The following is a 20,354-nucleotide window of genomic DNA, read 5'->3' as shown; positions in this document are numbered from 1 at the left end:
GAACACATGCGTTCCCGGATACTTCAGACTGGAGACCATAGGTCACTTCTTAATTCCCCTCCATGGATTTTAGTGAATTGTAAGTAACTTCCCTCAGTCTTCAATTATCATTTGCATATTATAAATAAATTACCTCCAATTGAGATAGGAAATAATGCTAGCCAGGATGAAAACGTGGCGAATTAAATCAATTAATGTCACACCGTGTGTAGAAGCGATGATATCTTGCTTAATATAGCGAGTCTCAAAATACTGCATTGAAGTTTTTGCGAGGCAGGACCAAGTATAACATTTGGGGTTTACGGCTCATACTACGTGATATGAAAAATGGGTTTACTGAGAATTATATAACTGTAGTATCACCTTAACCAATTTTCCCCTGAAAGTATTGTACCGATTTAAGTATATGGACTATGCTAACTATATTGGGGGCCCCTGACGGCATAGTGAACAACGCTCGGGGTTCTTAGTATTAAGGGTCCGAGTTTGATCCCTGGCGGAAACAAATGGGGCAGTTTCTGTCACCCTGATGCCCCCAGCTGCCCCTTAAATAGCAGTAAATAGGTACGTGGGAGTTAGACAGCTGCCACAGCCTGCTGCCTGGGGATGTGTGTGTGTGTGTGTGTGTGTGTGTGTGAAAATTAGGATTAAGGACTTGCCCGAAAGTCTATGCATGCTAGTGGTTGTACAAGAATGTAAGAACTCTTGTATATATAAATAAATAAATAAATATAAATGAGGGTGGCGGGGGAGACCTTCAACAAACCGCAGGCTTCCGGTCCCCTTCAACACCACCCCTACAGAGATGGCGGCCTTGAGATAACTGGTTTATTTCATAAGGTGCGTATAATAATATAATGAGGGATGCGACGCACGTAAAGGATAGTATTGACCGCCAGCGTGGGAGCGTGTCCCACGGTGAAGGCGACCGCTGGCGGGCGAGCGTGGCGGCCTTCACACTAACAGGTGCTCGCTCTCTCTCTCAAGTTCCGCCTTCCTCCTCTTAAGACATTCCCCCTTTCCCCCGCGCTAAAGTTCGTTTGCTGGTGGGTTTATATAAACCTTAACTCATAAATACATTAATGCATACATAAATCATGTATAAATAAATTGTATATAGTATTATAATTTATTATTGTTATGGTGTTATTTGTGACAACGGCCATGTTCGTACACATATCGGCCACATGGTGTAAGCCCGGCTGGGAACAGGACATAGAAATTGTATGCTCCATGAAAAAACATATATTTATATTGGCCAAGAATAAGCATTCCTTAAAGTTTAATCTTTAAATTAACCGGGTTATATAATATGTATTACATCCATCAAAGAGTTACCGAGCACGTGGGGACAGTTGCCATTTAATGTAAAAGTTGTGTATATTTGCTCGTGAAAACATAACATAGGAATCATTACGTATCTCGGAAGATAATGCTTATAAACTTTGTTTAACTTTGTATAAAAAGGTGTGTAGAAATATTTTATATTTAGAGAAAAATAATTTTGTTTGGATTTGGTTGTGGTCGAGCCATGTGAGAAAATACAGGTGCTGCATCTTTGTATTTATAGGCTCCAATAAAAATATATTTTAAATAAATTACAGTGTTCATCTGCGAGTTGAAAATGACTGGATTCTTAGAAAATTAACCTTGTGTTCCTTTTAGGCAGGAAGCGTTTATCGAAAAAGATATTGCTGTTAATTGAAAATATTTGAAAGATATAAAGACCTGCAGCATCGCAGTGGTTCAACGACCTGCCACCAGTGGCGCTGTTGTTTGTTGTTGGTGTGTGAGTGAACCGCGTGTTAATGCGTGTATTTGTGAACATTTGTTGATATTTTGTAAGTATTGAGAGTTGACACATATGTCTAGTATACTTAAAACGCTACACTTGTTAAATTGTAGCCTGACCGAAAGCGACCTTGGTGAAAATACAGAGAAAACGGAGACAATATTGTGTGTGTCGTCTGCTCTGTCCCCATGCTGTCAGAAAGTTTAGCATTTACTATTAATATATTTGGCACTTGTGGTCATGGAGTCACATTACTTTGGCATGGTTCTTATAGTGCTGTTATCGGCCCATGAGGTAGTGTTGCTTTAAGAGGTGTGGCGGAAGGTGTTGCGCGTGTGTAGGCGGCAGTGTGTTTCTTGGAAAAAACTTGAGCGTGGCAGCTTCCTGTGACACGCTAGTGAGTCCCTTGAGCGTGAGCTGGCGCTCATAGTCTGCTACGCTCCGTTGGCTTGGCGCTTTCCCCTCATAGTTTATTTCTGTTGGCTTTGCTGTGGAAGGGGGGGGGGGAGGCTAATGAGTCAGGTTTAAGTCAAGTTGTAATGTTAAAACTAGTTAGGAAATATGTCATGGCTGTCTCAAGAAAGTCTAATTTTTGCGTTGTATTGCATAAATACATAAAAAATAAAAAAAAAATACTGAGCAGGTAAAATCTCTTCAGATTATATAGGTTTACATCAAGGTGGTCTATGTAGATTTGGGTATACAAATGTCAGTCATTGCTGGCAGTGTTTACTTCACTTTGGGTAGGTACTTGGACTGTAGCACAAGTCTTCAGCCCAAGGACTGAAGTTGGTACAGTAGTTGGACGACCGAAGTTCATTTGGTAGTTTCTCTTCCACTGATTACTGTGGAATCATTGAAAGCCAACCAAAATATGTTATGGGCCAAGTCAGCTTTGTCAAATTTAATATCATATTTTTGCTTTTGAATTATTTGATTTAGAACTTAGGGATATGGCTCTGCTGATGTTAATGGGGTGTTAAGTATTTTACCCTTTTTTATTTTTTTTATATGCAATTTGGGCTAAATTTATCATCTATGTTTGATACTAACCTAACTATGTATATATATGTATGTTAATACATGATTTTACCAATGGGAAAATCTGTTGCAATGTCTGCATACAGTATGGTCTATTTAAGAAAAGTATAACATTTATCAGTATTTTAAATATTTAAGATGTACAAATGAGAATGCATTTTCTTAGTATCTATACTTGAATACTGTATGTATATCATGATGTTAACCATAATTTTTATTTTAAGAAAAGTGCTTTTCATATATGTAGATAGCATAATAAAAAATTACAAGAAATGTCACAAAGCAACAAGAGCTATAATGTTACAGGAATTTAGCAACATGGCATTGCAGCTGTAGGCTAAGTTTAACTTTAATCGAACATATACTGTAGGGTCTGATCGGGAACTGCATGTAATTTGACCCTACAGGTCATTTACCAGAAGTCTCAAATTTATATTGAATAGTTATTAATACTTTGTTACTTTATGACTGTTAGGACACTAATATTAGCTAGGAAATAAGGGTTAAAACATAATCAATGGAATATGCATGTTTGAAAACTAGGGAACATTGTTCTCTCCTACTGTGGAAGAGTTGTGTGAAGATGTTGCCGGGCATCGGATATAGGTTTACAAATCTCATTGTATTTCCAAGTTGTATACATTACATATACAATACTGTATAGGTATTATGTTAGGTGTTCAATGTTACAGCAGTCGAGTTCTTAGTGCCTCTGCTAGTGACACACCTAGCAATCTGACAGTGTGGACCCCTAGGCAGCATCCTCTCACACCCTAATGTATAGACTAGTTATGCATAGGTTTATGATTAGTCTACAAGATACATACACAGTAACTCTCAAACCTCTTTATTCCTTTTTCCAAGTCTAAGAATTATGAATACATTGGATACAGGCCAGCAGGGTGCAATGAGTTCTTCTTTGGTGACTTGGAATTGCATGGAGTTGACCTGATATCTTTGATGTATTACTTGAACCATGGCATAGTTGTCAGCCAAGGAGGTTTATTGAGATAATAAAATCCATCCCAAGAGGATAGAATAGCTTAGGCTATTTCTATTCTCATCTCTTTTCAGGTCCCTCAAGGGACTAGTAAATTCATACAATAGACAAATACTGTAATCATACTGTACATTACACATTAACGTTAATTCAATAGTCATAGCATATTACTTACAAACTGTATTGCAAGAATATTAATATTACTCTAGTGTGAGAAAGTGTTTGAATCTCCTTACTTTACAGTATAATTCAATAGTCATCACATACTACTGTTCTTACAAACTGTATTGCAAGAATTTTAATATTACTCTAGTGTGAGAAAGTGTTTGAATCTCCTTACATTACAGTTTGCTTAGCTAGGATGGACATTCTCAGTGGTTATGAGCATAATTATTGGATCCTGTTTGGGACAACCTGCTACCTGAATGGACTCGCTGGAATAGCGTGATAGCTTGGAGCTTCAGTGCTTGGTTATTTAAAATTTACCCCTATTAACCTATGGGATATACAAGATAGTATAGGATAAGCCCTATAGAAGGCAGTGTTTATTTTTTATGATGAAGCTTTTTGAGCACATTTAGGCAAGTCAAACTAAGACAAAAATATTATTATTATGGCCTAACTATTCACTACAGTACTAACTTTAAAGAATACCTATTCACAGAAATCATTGGAAGAATTACAAATTAACAAATTTAAATGTTACAAAAATAATGAATTGACATTAGGCCTATTGACAAGTGGTTGTCAGCAGTAAAAGTGTAGGGTAGTATTTACACGTTGTATGTTATGAAGGAACCCACACCCCGGATGATTTGAGTTGTGGGGATTGCTTGCTGGTCAAATCTGACTTCAAAGACGTCAGGTGACATAGGCCAGGTATGAGATGTTTTGATGCTGGTTATATGGTTAATTGCCGTGTCCTATTCAGGTACAGTATATTAACTTGCTCTACTTTCACTGCTACATCACTTCTACACCATTTTACTTTACCTCCTATAGATTTTAAGATGAATTCTAGCTTTTGTCCCAGTTCCTGGTGCCATAAATAGGGACATCTGTGTCAAGAGGCCTTGAAGTACAATTCTACAATTCATTATATATATATATATACAGTAGTTATAATACTTTGTATTGTACTGTAATTTGTGGCTGAAATATGGCAGGATTTTCTACTCTCAAAGCTCAGCCTGGAGCCATGGTATGTTCCATATACTATACATGTACTGTATTATCTTTAAGATTAAAAATAGTTCTCCATTGCCACATGCTATGGCAGGGAAATTTTGGCATCCAGGCAGTAGCTTGCAAACCCACACTATATGCTTTGTGATAAATCTGGTATGTAACCTTAGTAAGCTAAATTATGCACAAATAAGACTGCAAAAGGTCTCAGTTTATGAATAGCAAATTCTGTGTGTACCTGCCTAATTGTACCTGCAAGTCTTGAAGTTTTTTTTTGTGCTAACTTCTAATGCAAATGGTACAGTACTGACCTAGATTTCTACAATATCTACATTTAAACCTATGTATGATGATATCCTTGACCACCACCTAGCTCAATCCCTTTACTTAATATCATGCTAAAGGTCTACATGCACAATCCTTAAGCAAAAAAATTCATGTCGGACGATTCCAAAATAGATACTGTACACTCTAAAAGTTTCTATCTCATTTTAGTACAGTATGAGCATGAGTTCAGACTTCTTGCAAAACCTTATACATTTGTACAAACATTGTGGATCAAAATTTTAGAGATAATTATTAGGTACACTCAATGATAGGTTATATTTGGGGTATGACATAATTTTGTATTATAGCTCTTGTCACTTGATGCTTCTTGATGCTAATTAGAAAACCATCAATCAAGGTCAGCTAATGAAAGCATAACAGTAGACTATAAGTTTTTTATTTCTGTGAAGGTGGTGGTTTTGTCGTCGTGCATACTAATTATATAAACTACTTGAAAGCATGCAGCAAGAGGTAGTTTTTAATTTATTTTGAAATTTTGTATCACCAGCTATATATAGATAACACATTTGTTGTTTTAAATTATCCTGGGGGTCAATTTGATGTGTATTTGAATATATGTGTGTATGTAAGGGTCCATTGTGCACGCATGTTCCATTGTGTATGTATCATGGTATTTTACGCAAAGGAAACTATAGGATAGGGTCTTGTGTGGCAAAAAATTGTTAATGTGTATGTATCCAGACATATAATTTGAGAGGTAAACCTAAAAAAAAGAAATATTTGCTTGGAAAGAGATTAGTGGTTCAGAGTGGTTCGAAGGAAAAACTAGTGTTAATCCTGATTTACCTCCAAGAGGAAGTCAATGGAAAGTGATTCTTTTCTCAACTCCTTACCAGCTCCTCGCCAGCTTCCAGAAAGGTAGGGAGATGGTGTCGAGTTGCATGTGGTTACCCAACATTTGCCGTGGTGTCCTTAATCTTTTGTAGCCGATTAATATTGCTATAGCCTGTACTCTTCATTTGTTTATTGCAACATTGTGTACCCTGTACTCGGGCATGTCAAACATGCAGCCTGCGAGCTGCATGCGGCCCTTTGCAAGCACGCCTGCGGCCCACACAATGGATACTATAATACTATATTACTCTGTAATACAAAGCATACTATGTTTTGCAATAATTTTTATTAAATGACATCAATTAGTTGTCTCATGTGTGGCCCTCATGACAACATAAATGTCGCCCATATGACCCTCAAGGACCCTCAGTTTGACATGCATGCTTATAGCCTAGGTTTAGCAGTCTATTAAGAAGTATTGCACCATTGTTGGTCATTTCAGAGCATTGATGTTTGGTGTTGCTTGATTCGTGTTGTCTTGAATTAGTCATATGATGTGATGAAGCGTGTGCATGTCAGATATATATAAACGCTAGCATTCATATGATTTTTATGTATTGAATAATATCTTGATACATGTAGCTGTGAACACCTGTGTTTGTGGATTTAGATGAGGACTAGAATAGCAAATTTTTGTAGTTTGCAAGATTGTACGGTATAATTGGAGTGTGGCATGTACTGTAATATACTATTATTGTACTGTTTCTTAGCCTTTTTATAGGACTAGAGTAGTGCTAATCCATTATACTGTGAATAAAAATATTAGAACATTGTAGTTTCAATATCAAGGGATTGAGTTATGTATATCAAAAGTATTAATTTGGTACACATCAACTGTTAAAAAAAGGTCTTTCTCAATGTTACATTACTTACCAATGGTACCATATTGTAATATATTACAGATTTGTAGCTTACAATAGTAGTACTGTACCTGAAAACAATGGTACAGTACTGTAGTACAATATACTATACTGTATTTGACACATGTACTGTACAATATATTTTCTAAACACTAAAATTTGTGAAAATGATCAAATAAATATAAGTATATACACTGTATTGTAATGTAAACAAAACAAAACTGGAACCTGGGTTTAATCCTAAAAACATGGAGGGTTTGGGTTTTAAAAGAAAACCATTTTTGTTTTTGTTTTGTTTCACAAAATTCATAGGCTATTTCAGTGTACATTTTTTTTTAGGGGAACACTTTTGAGTGAAAAGCATAACAATTTTGTGATGATCAGCCTGTTGACATTTACCACTTATTTCTTAAGGAGATCCCTGTTTATAAGGACCATAAAAATATCAAATTAAAAATTTAAGTAACTTTGGTACAATATTGCCTACTGTATTCATAATAGCTTGTAATTCATAATGTGTTGCTCATTATTGGCCAAGCTAAGACAAATTTGGATTTTTCTTGACCATGTTCTTTGTGGATGCTAAAGGTGTTAAGTGTTGAACTTTACCTTTCCTTGTGTTGGTTCCGAGGATGAACTTCCCCCACAGCCCGGCCTCTGACCAGGCCTCTTGCTTGGTGGTTTTGTCATCCAGGCTGTTAAAGCCTGATTGATTGGGCATCCTTTGGAGGCATTTCATCAACTTTTGAACACTTTGAGAAGTTGGCTAGTGTAGTATTTGTATACTGTATTGCCTTAATTGTTGGGCTAAACATTGTAATCTAATATTGTATTAATTATTATTGGGTGTTTTCAGTATTGCAAAACATAAAAAAATATATATTTAAAAACAGTTGAACAATAACATGGAATTCTCTCTTCCAGAGTACGTAGTGCCCATGGGATGGAAGCTCCAGGGCTTAATCGAGGTATTAATATAAATTTTCTTCAGGTAAGCATTTTATAATTTTTTGCAGTTTCAAAAGTCTGCTGCTGTTCATGGGTAAATATATAGACTAATTAGGTAGTCACCAGAGAAACCTGAGCTTGTGCCAGGCAGCGAGAGTTCAAAAACCGACCATGGGTGAAAGGTAAGAAGATTTTTTTATTCAAGCATCTTGATGTATGTACAGTATTGCCAAGTTGGACAAAAAAGAAAATAACAAAATCAATATGATTTTTCCATCAATTGGATTAAAATACAGTATACTGTAATTGTTATGGGATTGAAGAGCCAGAAAAATCGAAGTTGCTGTCAATTTGAATGTATTATACTAATTTTGTCTAACTTTATTTTGTCAAAATAGGGTTCTTTCCTTGACTAGTGTTTGAACAATGAAAATGGCCTTGTGTAAACAGTGGGATAGAATGCAAAAATGGTGCGAGTTAATGGGATTAGCTTTAGCTCTGTAGTCCCACCTTTCAGCCCTCAATTGACCTGTACACAAGTCTTGAAGCCTTTTTGATCTCTTTGGTATGTACATGTGAAATGGTATAGAACCTAGCCCCAGGCATTGTTTGGGGAGTACTACTACTCTCGGAATTCACTCTAGGTATACAATAACATCTCACTTATTAGTGCATTTCATTTGTTCTCAACTCTGATACTTTATTTTTTTTTAAATTCTGCAGCTCATTTGGGTCCATGGTACAGTATTTGCATCCCTTGTTTATTACCCATGGATGTGGATTGCCTCTTTCCTGCAACTTGTCTGGTGCCACTTTGTAATGCAGCTACATTTTTTTACATGTAGCTGCATGAACTAAATGTAGCTGAACTACATTTAGTTCAGCTACGTTATTTTGTCTTCCCTACCTTGGTCAATTGAATGAGACAAGCTCAGAAATAAGGTTGAGTGTAGACAAAATACCAGTAGCTCCTTTCTGTAGAAGACTCTGGGTTACTCTGTTCCACCCTTCCCGTCCTTCCATTATCTGTTCATTGCTGAGAGTAAATTCTATGAACATCAAGGGCCCGAGACTTTTCAACACTTATTCTATACATAAGGAGCATAACTGGTAGACCTCTCAGTGTTTATATGAGAACTCTATAAAACCCTCCAAAGGATACCTAATTGGAAGGGCTTTGATTGTAGTTAAACCATCCCAATGTTATTTTGGGGCAGAATAGTTTATTCACCTGTTTACCTTGTACAGGTATGACTCAACAGGAGCATTTTCAAAGATCTCTTTTGTGGTATTTTAGAAAGTTTGCTCATGACTGCATAGTTATATCCATGATAAGTGAACCTGGCCTAGGTGAGCCGGAGGGCTTCCATTGGTGGCTTGTTGTTGTTGATTTATGGGTGACGACGATCGAGGGACTGGACGTGCCCCAGCAGTTCTTTTGCCATTGGTGGCTTCTTAGGCATTGTAAGCCTACGAGAAATCAGAGGCCAAAACTTGGCCCCCCCTCTATAGAGGCACAAGGGCTGCTGTGGATCCTAGATCACCCCCCTAACTAAGAAAAGTCTACCAGTAAGGTGGAAGCTGCAAAGAGCAAGGTAAACAAAGCATGGGGAAAGCAAGACAATGAACCTCGGGGATAAACGAATTACCCAGTCATGAAGCGGTTTCTTGTTAGTTCCACTTGTGCAACTCCAGGATAATGCGCTCTTTCCTCATTAGTTCCCTAGCTCCATGGGCCAGCCAGAGGCATAGAGGCCATGCAGGAATATCCCATAAAAAAAACTCCTACCTTTTGAACCTCCATCATTTAGCCAGAAAGATGGAAAAATTGACGCCCCTGAATGTGGAAGGGAAGGTCCCAAATTACCACTAGAGGCAACCAGAAATTGATGGGTCTAGACATGACCCACATGCCTAGACATGATTACTAGTGCTCTTCCTGCCACTTCCCAGCCACAAACATAGTGGATGGCAGTTGCCATGATACATGAATGCAATACACAAAGTGTGTAATATATATGGAAATACACACATTTTCCATGATTGAACCAAGCCTCGCCCTTCATCTGTGCACTAAGAATTAGGGTTGGAATGGTGCTAATAAAGGCATGCAGTTCTGTACTGTACAGTATTGCAGCAACACAAGGATTTAGCAGTAGTGCTGTAGTGGAAGTAGTGGCAGTGTCAGCAGTAGTAGTGACAATTGTATCATTAGATTACCTGACCTCACATCTGGTGCTTGGGTACCTTGTATAATGTTGTCATTTATACATACCCTATATCGTATACAATTTTGTTTAGCCATAAGCTGTGTGTGTGTTCTCTCCATTGTCATTACACAAAATTAAATGACAACATCCATAAGGAAATTTTGCTAAAACATTCCTCTCACGAGTTTACGTCATTAAGTAGAAGTCAGAAGAGCACATAATAACCCCCGAGTTGAATTATTGGGCTTTAATCCTGAACCCGGCTTTGTAAAAAACAAAATGGAAGAGAATATTACAGAGCAGTATGTAGTTTGAGAAAATATAGTGGCCCTACAATTCCATTGTACTACCTCAATATTACCTCATAGATTTATCACTTTCTTGTAATTTCATGGTGTAGCATGCAGTTTTATGTTATGCTTTAACAATAATGTTGGTGTTCACGATATGGACGGTTTTCTACAGCTGTGTTTTAAATATTAATATTTTTAATATTTTCAAATATTTGTTTAGATTGAATTTGCTTTTCCTGTTCATTAGTTACATTTTTTTTTTGTTATGCAGTAATTTTATCTCGTTTTTTTTCTAATCATTACCCTCCCTTATATTTTTTCTGTAGGACTTGACTGTTAGTTCCGACGGAGGCAACTTGCTGGACATAATTGATCAGAATGTACCGGGATACCACAGCGTCACAAGGACCGAACCCTTTCAAGACCCCACGGAGGATGACCCGTACGTTCACCCGTTTCAATTTTAATTCTCAAAAGGAATCGTTCTTTTAGGGTCTTTCTTATAACTGATCGATCTTACAGCGCAAACTTTGATTTTAAAATTTGCTGTCAAGGTTAATGCTGGAACTTAGATTGTTAGTTTTATGAAGCTGTAATCATTAATGGTGATCAAAGTACCCACAGTTAAAATTATACAAAATTAAGTCTGGTGTAGATCAAATGCAATTCATTGTCAATGACGAGTCTCAATAACTTGGCTGAAGATGTGAAGACCAAACCACACACCAGGAAATGAAGAAACGACAACGTTTCGGGGTGTCCTTGACTCTCATTAGGTTGTGTGATACGACTTGATAATGGTTCAGGATGGACCGAAACGTCGTCGTTTCTTCAGTTTCTGATGTGTGGTCATCAATTCATTGTCATTTTCTTTAAATGGTGATTTTCTGTTTTGATATCTTTCCTGTTATATGCTATACTGAATTGTATCAGTATATCAGTTACTATATAATTTTCTGTCACAGTAACGGTATTTAATGACTGCTTGGCTGCTTTTCATTATCAGTATGACTGCATTATCATTGGTGTCTTTTTTTTTTTTTTTAGAATATGTATTCACGAGCATCAATTTACAACAATAGCCTCAGGTGGGGGAGCCTGTGTCACCTCCACCATGTGTGAGACGACCTCCCTTGACCTCACACCAAGTGTCACTGAAGATTTCCAGAAAATGTACAGTGATTGGCAGCAACACGTAGGCTCCTACCAGGTAATGTAAAGGAAAAGTGTTGTTGTTGAATACGAATACACAGTCCTAATTATCTCTGGATCTTCATCAGTGACTCAGGTATGTACTAAATGTAGAAATTAACAAGTTTTTGATATCAGTAAACCCGTTTTGTATTGGCTTTAGGCTTGTTTCTTTAAGATTTAAGGTATTTATCAGGAGAAAGTGCTAAGCCATTACGACTATATAGCATTTTAAAGGGATCAGGATAAGGATTCTGTATGGGATGGGATGGGGGAAGGAATGGTGCCCAACCACTTGGGCAGTCGGGGATTTAATGCAGACCTGCATGAAGCGAGACCGTTGCTCTACCGTCCAGACTATGTGTTTCTGTTTCTCTAAGAGCTCGTAAGAGTGGTCACACAAAAAAATCATTCATTTTTCATCCATTGATCATCATTCACTCATAAATGCGATTTGCCAAAATTACATTAATATAATTGCAGGTAGTGCAGGTCATTAATGTAATTGCAGCCTGGAAAATTAATCATCCTGTAGCTTAATTAAGGTAGCGTGCACTGGATGAGTATAAAATGTAGCATTAAGGTACTGAAACACAGTGGGCATTTATGAGAGCTTGCAAATCAAAAATTGTGGAAAAGAAATGGGGTTTTATTTTCTTAATGGAGATGGCACATCTTTTCCATCTTATTTAATGTGCAATTGAATTATATTCTTATAGGTAGATACATTGGGGAAAGTCACCGGTCTCGTGATACAGTATTTACTAAAATGATTGGTGTTCTCGGTGAACTAAAAAATACAAAAGATACATTCCCTTTAAAATTGATGACTCTGCTCATCCAAAAGTAAATAGGTAACTGAATTAGGCAACTGTTGTGGGTTACATTCTGGGAAAGGTCAGTAGTTGACCTAGTTGGACCTGAATAAGCCTAACGTCCATCCTATCCTTGACATAGGAAAAGAAATCATAAAGATACAAGGCACCACAGTTGCTGGTATTGTTTTGTGCACTTGCCTTGCAAGAATCTTGTTGAGATTCTGGCCTTGTAGAGAGATTGTGTGGGCTGAATAATCTTCACTAAATACCTTCCCAGGAAGAACTGTACATTAGTTCCAATATTCATATTCCAGTGAAGAATAATTTAAATTCTATGTAAACAAAAATGCTTCTTACCGATCCTACTGACAGCATCACTCTCCAGACTGATATCTTGTGTCATTTATTCTGTTTAGGCTAAATTTAGTATTGTCATTTGTGACACACTGGGTGGGGGGGAGAGGGGAGGGGGAATCACATACTGGTGCCAAGTGTAACAGTATGTGTATATATGACTTGCTCCCACAAGTCAAGCCTGGTCTCCGGCCGGGCTTGGAGAGTAGAAGAACTCCCAGAACTCCATCAAGCAGGTACTGTATATACTTTCCTATCTGTATGTACCTATTGGTGATAACAGGGAAGGGAGGTCTAGCTCTTAGTCCTGTATACTAGCCTTGTTGTACCTGGTGCATTATATTGTTCTCATTGTTCTCATTAGACTGCTGGTCATGAGAATTGTTCTCATGACCAGCAGTCCTCATAGCTCAGCCCTCTTAGCACTAGCACAAATCTTGTTGCAAACCATTGTTCAATTTGGGTTTTATGCTTCACAAAGTGCAGATTCAAGGCCGGTGCTGCATATTCTCATATTGGTCTAACAAAGGCTGTATAGGTTGCCTTGAAAGAATCCTGGTTAAGGTTTGTAAAAGACCTACAAATGTTTGTCAGCATCCCCTATGTTGCTAGTGTTAATCCTGTTTGTGTGTTCTTCTGGAGATAACGTTGGAATTACTGTATATCCACTGGCATATTCTTTAATATCTCTTTACTTGTGTAATTGTCTTCGTCTTATGATGTAAGTAATTTCTGGTCTCATTTCTCACTTTCCCATTTTTGTTACCTTACACTTGTTGAGGTTGAATTCTAGCAACCATTTATTTGCCCACTCCTATATTTTTTGAGTGTCATCCTATAACCTTCTGCAGTCCTCCTTGGTTTTCACATGCGTCATTAGCTTTGCATCGTCTGAGAACATTGACATGTATAAACTTCCTCGTGTAGGTCATATTAAGAACAGTTGGGTTACACAGAGAAATCACAATTGTGTGATGCACCAAATGAACAAATCCACAAGGGCCGTGACGAGGATTTGAACCTGCGTCCGAGAGCATCCCAGACGCTGCCTTAATCGACTGAGCTACGACATGGTCACGGCCCTTGTGGATTTGTTCATTTAACAGCTGGATATTGGGATCCACTAATGTTCCTAATTTCACTTGTTACCTTCATCTAACTTTGCTTCATCTGACTCCCCCTCCCCCCTTAATCCTATAGAAAATAGTCCCTTACCCAGTTCTGTGTTTTCTCAATTATCCTTGCTTGCTTCTCCATCTTTGAACACCCACCTTTCACCAGGAACAGTATCAAAGGCTGTTTGATATATTGGCGGAGGGGTTTTGTGGGGTGTGGGTGTGTGGAGGGTGTTGCATGGGCATGCCAGGTGAGCTCTTCCATTTTTCTTTTCTCAGTCTAGCAAGTGATAGTGCTGCTGGTACTGTTGGTGTGGGGCGTGTGGGAGCTGTAGTGATGGAGGCGACTGATGCTTGCTGACCATGGCAATATTTGCACACCCTTTCCCTGCCACTCAACCAATAGTAGCACTTACTTGCCCCAAGCGATACGTGGAACAAATATTCCCGCTGATTTTGATATATCTATATTCGGGCGAGTATTGCTAAGAGGGTGTGGAGTGGTAGTTGGCGGAGGGTAACAGACTTATCGGCGTTCCCGCACATCGTTTTCACAGTTTGACGAGCGTTAAAACTTGTAAGTGATTTGGCCAAACAGACATGTTTGGACAAACCAGACACGCTTGTCCACTCAAGGAGGACAGCTTGAGGCTTCAAGAAGACCTGGACATGCTGCAAGGATGGTCAATCAAATGATTGTTAGATTTTAACCCAAGCAAATGTAATGTAATAAAGAGATGTGTAGGGAGCAGGAGACCAGATACAAGGTATCATTTGAGGGATAAAATACTTCAAGAGTCGGAGAGAGAGAAAGACCTGGGGGTTGATATCACACCAGACTGGTCCCTGAAGCCCATATCAAGAGGATAACATCAGCGGCATATGCCAGGTTGGCTAACATAGAATGGCCTTTAGAAACTTGTGTAAAGAATCTTTCAGAACTTTGTATACCACATATGTCAGACCAATCCTGGAGTATGTGGCTCCAGCATGGAATTCATATCCAATCAAGCATATGACTAAACTGGAAAAGGTTGAAAGGTTTGCCATCAGACTAGTACCCGAACTGAGGGGTATGAGCTACGAGGAGAGACTACGGGAATTAAACCTCACGGCACTGGGAGACAGAAGAGGTAGGGAGGACATGATCACCACATAAAAGATTCTCATAGTGATTGATAGGGTAGATAAAGACATATTATTTAACACAAGGGGCACACACTAGGGGAGCTGGGTGCTGGGTGGACACAATTTCAAGTGAGATATGATAGAGCCCAGTAGGTTCAGGAACCTGTACATTAGTTGATTGACAGTTGAGAGGCGGGACCAAAGAGCCAGAGCTCAACCACCGCAAGCACAACTAGGTAAATACAACCTAACCAACGGGCCTATCCAGGCCGATGTCGAATTATTGCAAGGGAGCGTCAATGTTGCCGTGTCTTAAATTTTAAAATAAGCATTGGCATTTTTTATGCTGTGGTCTGTGAGAAAATTTTTTGCATTATGATATCAGCTCAGTATTTTGGATATTACTATGCTAAATCCGCATGTGGAAGATTTGATTAATGTTTGTTATTGACTTTACACTAAGCAATTAATTATTGAACGAAATAAGGCTAATGGTATTTGGTGGTATATATATTCAATATATAAAATATATACTGTACAGTATTTTGAATTATTAGTTCTTAAAATATTAATACATTCTTGGAAGGCATAAGAGTAGATGAGATCGAACTGCTCATTTCAATGAAGGTTTTTAATTGGATATAAATAAGGACGTGGAACTTAAAAAATATAATTTTATTTGACGGTTGCGAACAAGGCACAGTTATATTTAAATACAGTAGAACCATGTTTACGTATAAAGTGATGGTATAATAATGCAAACGATTAGATTATAGTGGATATAATGCTGGGATGCTTACTTAAAATCTTCTTGCTCTATAGTTCTTTGTTTAAATTCAGTCAATGAATCAGGTTGGTGGTGTGGGCCTATTTTTAACACTTCCGTTATAAAGCATGATTTTATATATATATATATATATATATATATATATATATATATATATATATATATATATATATATATATATATATATATATATATATATATATATATATATATATATATATATATATATATTATATATATATATATATATATATATATATATATATATATATATATATATATATATATATATATATATATATATATATATATATATATATATATATATATATATATATATATATATATATATATATATATATATATATATATATATATATATATATATATATATATATATATATATATATATATATATATATATATATATATATATATATATATATATATATATATATATATATATATATATATATATATATATATATATATATATATATATATATATATATATATATATATATATATATATATATATATATATATATATATATATATATATATATATATATATATATATATATATATATATATATATATATATTATATATATATATATATATATATATATATATATATATATATATATATATATATATGTCGTACCTAGTAGCCAGAACTCACTTCTCAGCCTACTATTCAAGGCCCGATTTGCCTAATAAGCCAAGTTTTCCTGAATTAATATATTTACTATAATTTTTTTCTTATGAAATGATAAAGCAACCCTTTTCTCTATGTATGAGGTCAATTTTTTTTTATTGGAGTTAAAATTAACGTAGATATATGACCGAACCTAACCAACCCTACCTAACCTAACCTATATTTATTGGTAAGGTTAGGTTAGGTAGCCAAAAAAAGCTAGGTTAGGTTAGGTAGGTTAGGTAGACGAAAAAACATTAATTCATGAAAACTTGGCTTATTAGGCAAATCGGGCCTTGAATAGTAGGCTGAGAAGTGCGTTCTGGCTATTAGGTACGACATATATATATATATATATATATATATATATATATATATATATATATATATATATATATATATATATATATATATATATATATATATATATATATATATATATATATATATATATATATATATATATATATATATATAAAACACACACACACACACACACACACACACACACACACACACACACACACACACACACACACACACACACACACACACACACACACACACACACACACTCAAAAAACACACACCTCATTCAAAAGGTGACACCCCTAGGGTCAACACTTGCAGCAGAGGAGCTCCAGCATATTTCAATAATCCTAAGTATTGTAGTACAGGTTGATGGTAGTGAGTGGTGTCCCAGAGAACATAAAGGTATAGTGCTCTTGAAAAATAGGTGAGATAACAGGAAAGTGCTAAGGGAAGTGAAAAATCGGATGAGAAAAAGTTGCCCTAGTGTTTACAGTGCAGAGAAGAACATTCAAGATGGCCACTGGCAAGGGGAAAAACAAAACAGAGCTTGATTTTGAGGGATTCAATGAAGAAAGCATTGATATTAGCAGTCTACATAACAAGTTGGTAAATTTAGATACTATAGTGAACTCTCATGTAGAAATAATTAGTAAATTGAAAGAAAGTAATGACCATTTGAATAGCAAAGTTTTATGTCTTGAGGGTTTAGTGAAAGACTTGCGCAAGGATAAGAATCAATTGGAAACAAATTGCAAAGCCATGGAAGAAGAAAATAAACTCTTAAAAATAGCTTTGGAAGAAGTTAAAGTAAATTTAAACATAAATGACTACAATAGGTTAGGCAAGGAAATTCAACAGGAGAAACAGCTTTTGTCAGCACAGATGGAGGAAGTTACACAGGGAATAGAACAGTGCAAGAAAGATATGCAACTCACTTATGCACAAGTGGCCAAGGAGAAGGAAAAAATAGAAGAAGCAGTAAAGGAAGTCAAACACTGCAGCAACCAAGATAAAACAAACATTAGGCTGGAAGTGAGGAAAGAATTGGCATCTAACCCGAAGTTGGTGCAAAACACAGTTGATCGGAGTAAGTCCCTGATCATTTTTGGCTGCAAAGAAAAGGCGATAACATCTAGGTCAGAAAGAGCTGTAGAAGAAGCTAAAGTAGTAGATAAAATTGTTGGCCTCGTGGAAGGTCTTACAAACAGAGAGAATGTGTGCGACTACAGGAGAATAGGCAGGTACGTAAAAGGGAAAGATCGACCTTTGAGGATCACCCTAAACGGTGCCAAACAGATGGAAGAAGTACTAAGGAATGCTAGAAAATTGCAAAGGGATGAGGATGGGAAAGGGTGGTCGTTAAGACGAGATCTTTCAAAAGAAGATAGAGAGAAGCTGAAACTGAACCTCGCCGAGGCAAAACATTTAAATGAGAGCAGGAATGAAGAAGAAATAAATTCTTTTTTCTACAAAGTGATAGGGGTAGGCAAACCAGTAAAGTGGTACATAAAGGCAAACCAACAAAATCAATAGAGAGAGGGGGAGTGAAGAATAAGGAGAGGGGGAACAAGTTCCTGAAGATTGCATACACCAACATAGATGGAGTGAGATCGAAGATACTGGAGTTAAGTGATGTAATACAGCTACAGACACCAGACATTGTTGCACTCACGGAGACAAAACTTGAAGATGTAATTTTAAATGAGGTCATATTCCCAAGGGGCTACTCAATTTGGAGACGGGACAGAAAAATTAGGAAAGGCGGTGGCGTTGCTGTGCTGGTAAAAGAACACCTAAAGGTGAAGGAAATAATGACTGCCAATCCACAAGAAGTTGACATAATAGCACTAGAGATCTGCTATGAGGATGATAAACTAATGATGATAAATGCATATAGTCCACCGCCAAGCAGCACATGGTCAAAGGAGGAGCTAGATAGTAAACGTGAAGGTCTTATAACAATAATGAGAGAGATTATAGCGAGAGCGGATAACGATAGATCACGACTGTTGATAGTCGGTGACTTCAACTTGAAATCCATAGACTGGGAAGCATATGAAGCTAAAACAGAAGATTTTTGGACCTGTAAATTTGTAGACCTCATCCTGGAAACATTCTTGTATCAACATGTTAAACAAGCTACGAGGATGAGGGAAGGGGACGTTCCCTCCATGCTAGATTTGATATTTACCAGGAAGGAGGAAGAGATATTTGACATTCAGTACCTTCCTCCCTTGGGTAAAAGTGACCATGTCTTTTTGGGAATAAAGTATGCAATGCGTTATAAGCTGGAAGAAAATAAGGAGGTTGAAGCAGTTGAAAAACCAGACTTCAGGAGAGGACATTATGGTGACCTTAGAAATTTTTTTAGTGAGTATAATTGGACAGACTTGATGCTAGGCAAGGAAGTGAATGAGATGTATGGCAAGTTTTGTGAAATATATGATAAAGGCACAAAAAAATTTATACCAAAACAGAGATGCAGAACTAGGAAACAGGATTGGTTCAATAGAAATTGCGAGAGGGCTAGAGACCGAAAGACACAAAAATGGAATCAATACAGGAAGAGGCCGAACCCCCAAACATACCAGCGATACAAAGATGCGAGAAACAACTACACGGCAGTGAGGAGAGAGGCAGAAAGAAATTTTGAAAAAGGGATTGCGGACAAATGTAAAACAGAACCAGGTCTATTCTATAAATTCATAAACAACAAATTGCAGGTAAAGGATAATATTCAGAGGTTGAAAATGGGAAATAGATTCACGGAAGATGAAAAGGAAATGTGTGAAACACTAAACGAAAAGTTCCAAAGTGTGTTTGTACAAAATGAAATCTTTAGGGAACCAGATACAATAAGAATTCCAGAGAACAACATAGAACACATAGAGGTGTCTAGAGACGAAGTGGAAAAAATGCTCAAGGAGCTCGGTAAGAACAAAGCAGCTGGCCCAGATGGCGTTTCACCATGGGTTCTGAGAGAATGTGCATCTGAGCTCAGCATTCCACTTCACCTGATCTTTCAGGCATCCCTGTGTACAGGAATCGTAGCAGACGGGTGGAAACAGGCTAACATAGTTCCAATCTACAAAAGTGGCAGCAGGGAAGACCCCCTCAATTATAGACCTGTATCATTGACAAGTGTAATAGTGAAAGTATTGGAAAAACTAATCAAAACTAAATGGGTAGAACACCTAGAGAGAAATGATATAATATCAGACAGACAGTATGGTTTTCGATCTGGAAGATCCTGTGTATCGAATTTACTCAGTTTCTATGATCGAGCCACAGAGATATTACAGGAAAGAGATGGTTGGGTTGACTGCATCTATCTGGACCTAAAAAAGGCTTTCGACAGAGTTCCACATAAGAGGTTGTTCTGGAAACTGGAAAATATTGGAGGGGTGACAGGTAAGCTTCTATCATGGATGAAAAATTT

At 36.9% G+C, this 20,354-nt stretch overlaps 1 protein-coding gene across 3 annotated transcripts in view; it reads left to right on the top strand.

The window, feature by feature from the left end:
• The first annotated feature begins 1,737 nt into the window (after positions 1-1,737).
• The window catches only part of LOC123756763 (uncharacterized), a 62,573-nt gene continuing 43,956 nt past the window's right edge, over positions 1,738-20,354 (top strand). The window contains exons 1-4 of one of the 3 annotated variants that reach the window (XM_069331853.1): positions 1,738-1,841; positions 7,985-8,051; positions 10,838-10,953; positions 11,559-11,721. In XM_069331853.1, coding sequence (XP_069187954.1) covers positions 8,004-8,051; positions 10,838-10,953; positions 11,559-11,721 — 327 coding nt within the window. In that variant the 5' untranslated portion in view covers positions 1,738-1,841; positions 7,985-8,003. Of the gene's footprint in view, positions 1,842-1,895; positions 6,225-7,984; positions 8,052-10,837; positions 10,954-11,558; positions 11,722-20,354 lie in introns of those variants that run through there. The other 2 variants (XM_069331851.1, XM_069331852.1) reach the window with 2 other exon arrangements.

Source organism: Procambarus clarkii, chromosome 26 (genome assembly GCF_040958095.1).
Source record: "Procambarus clarkii isolate CNS0578487 chromosome 26, FALCON_Pclarkii_2.0, whole genome shotgun sequence".
In the NCBI taxonomy this organism is placed as follows: Eukaryota; Metazoa; Arthropoda; class Malacostraca; order Decapoda; family Cambaridae; genus Procambarus; species Procambarus clarkii.
This window is presented reverse-complemented; position numbering and strand designations above follow the sequence as displayed.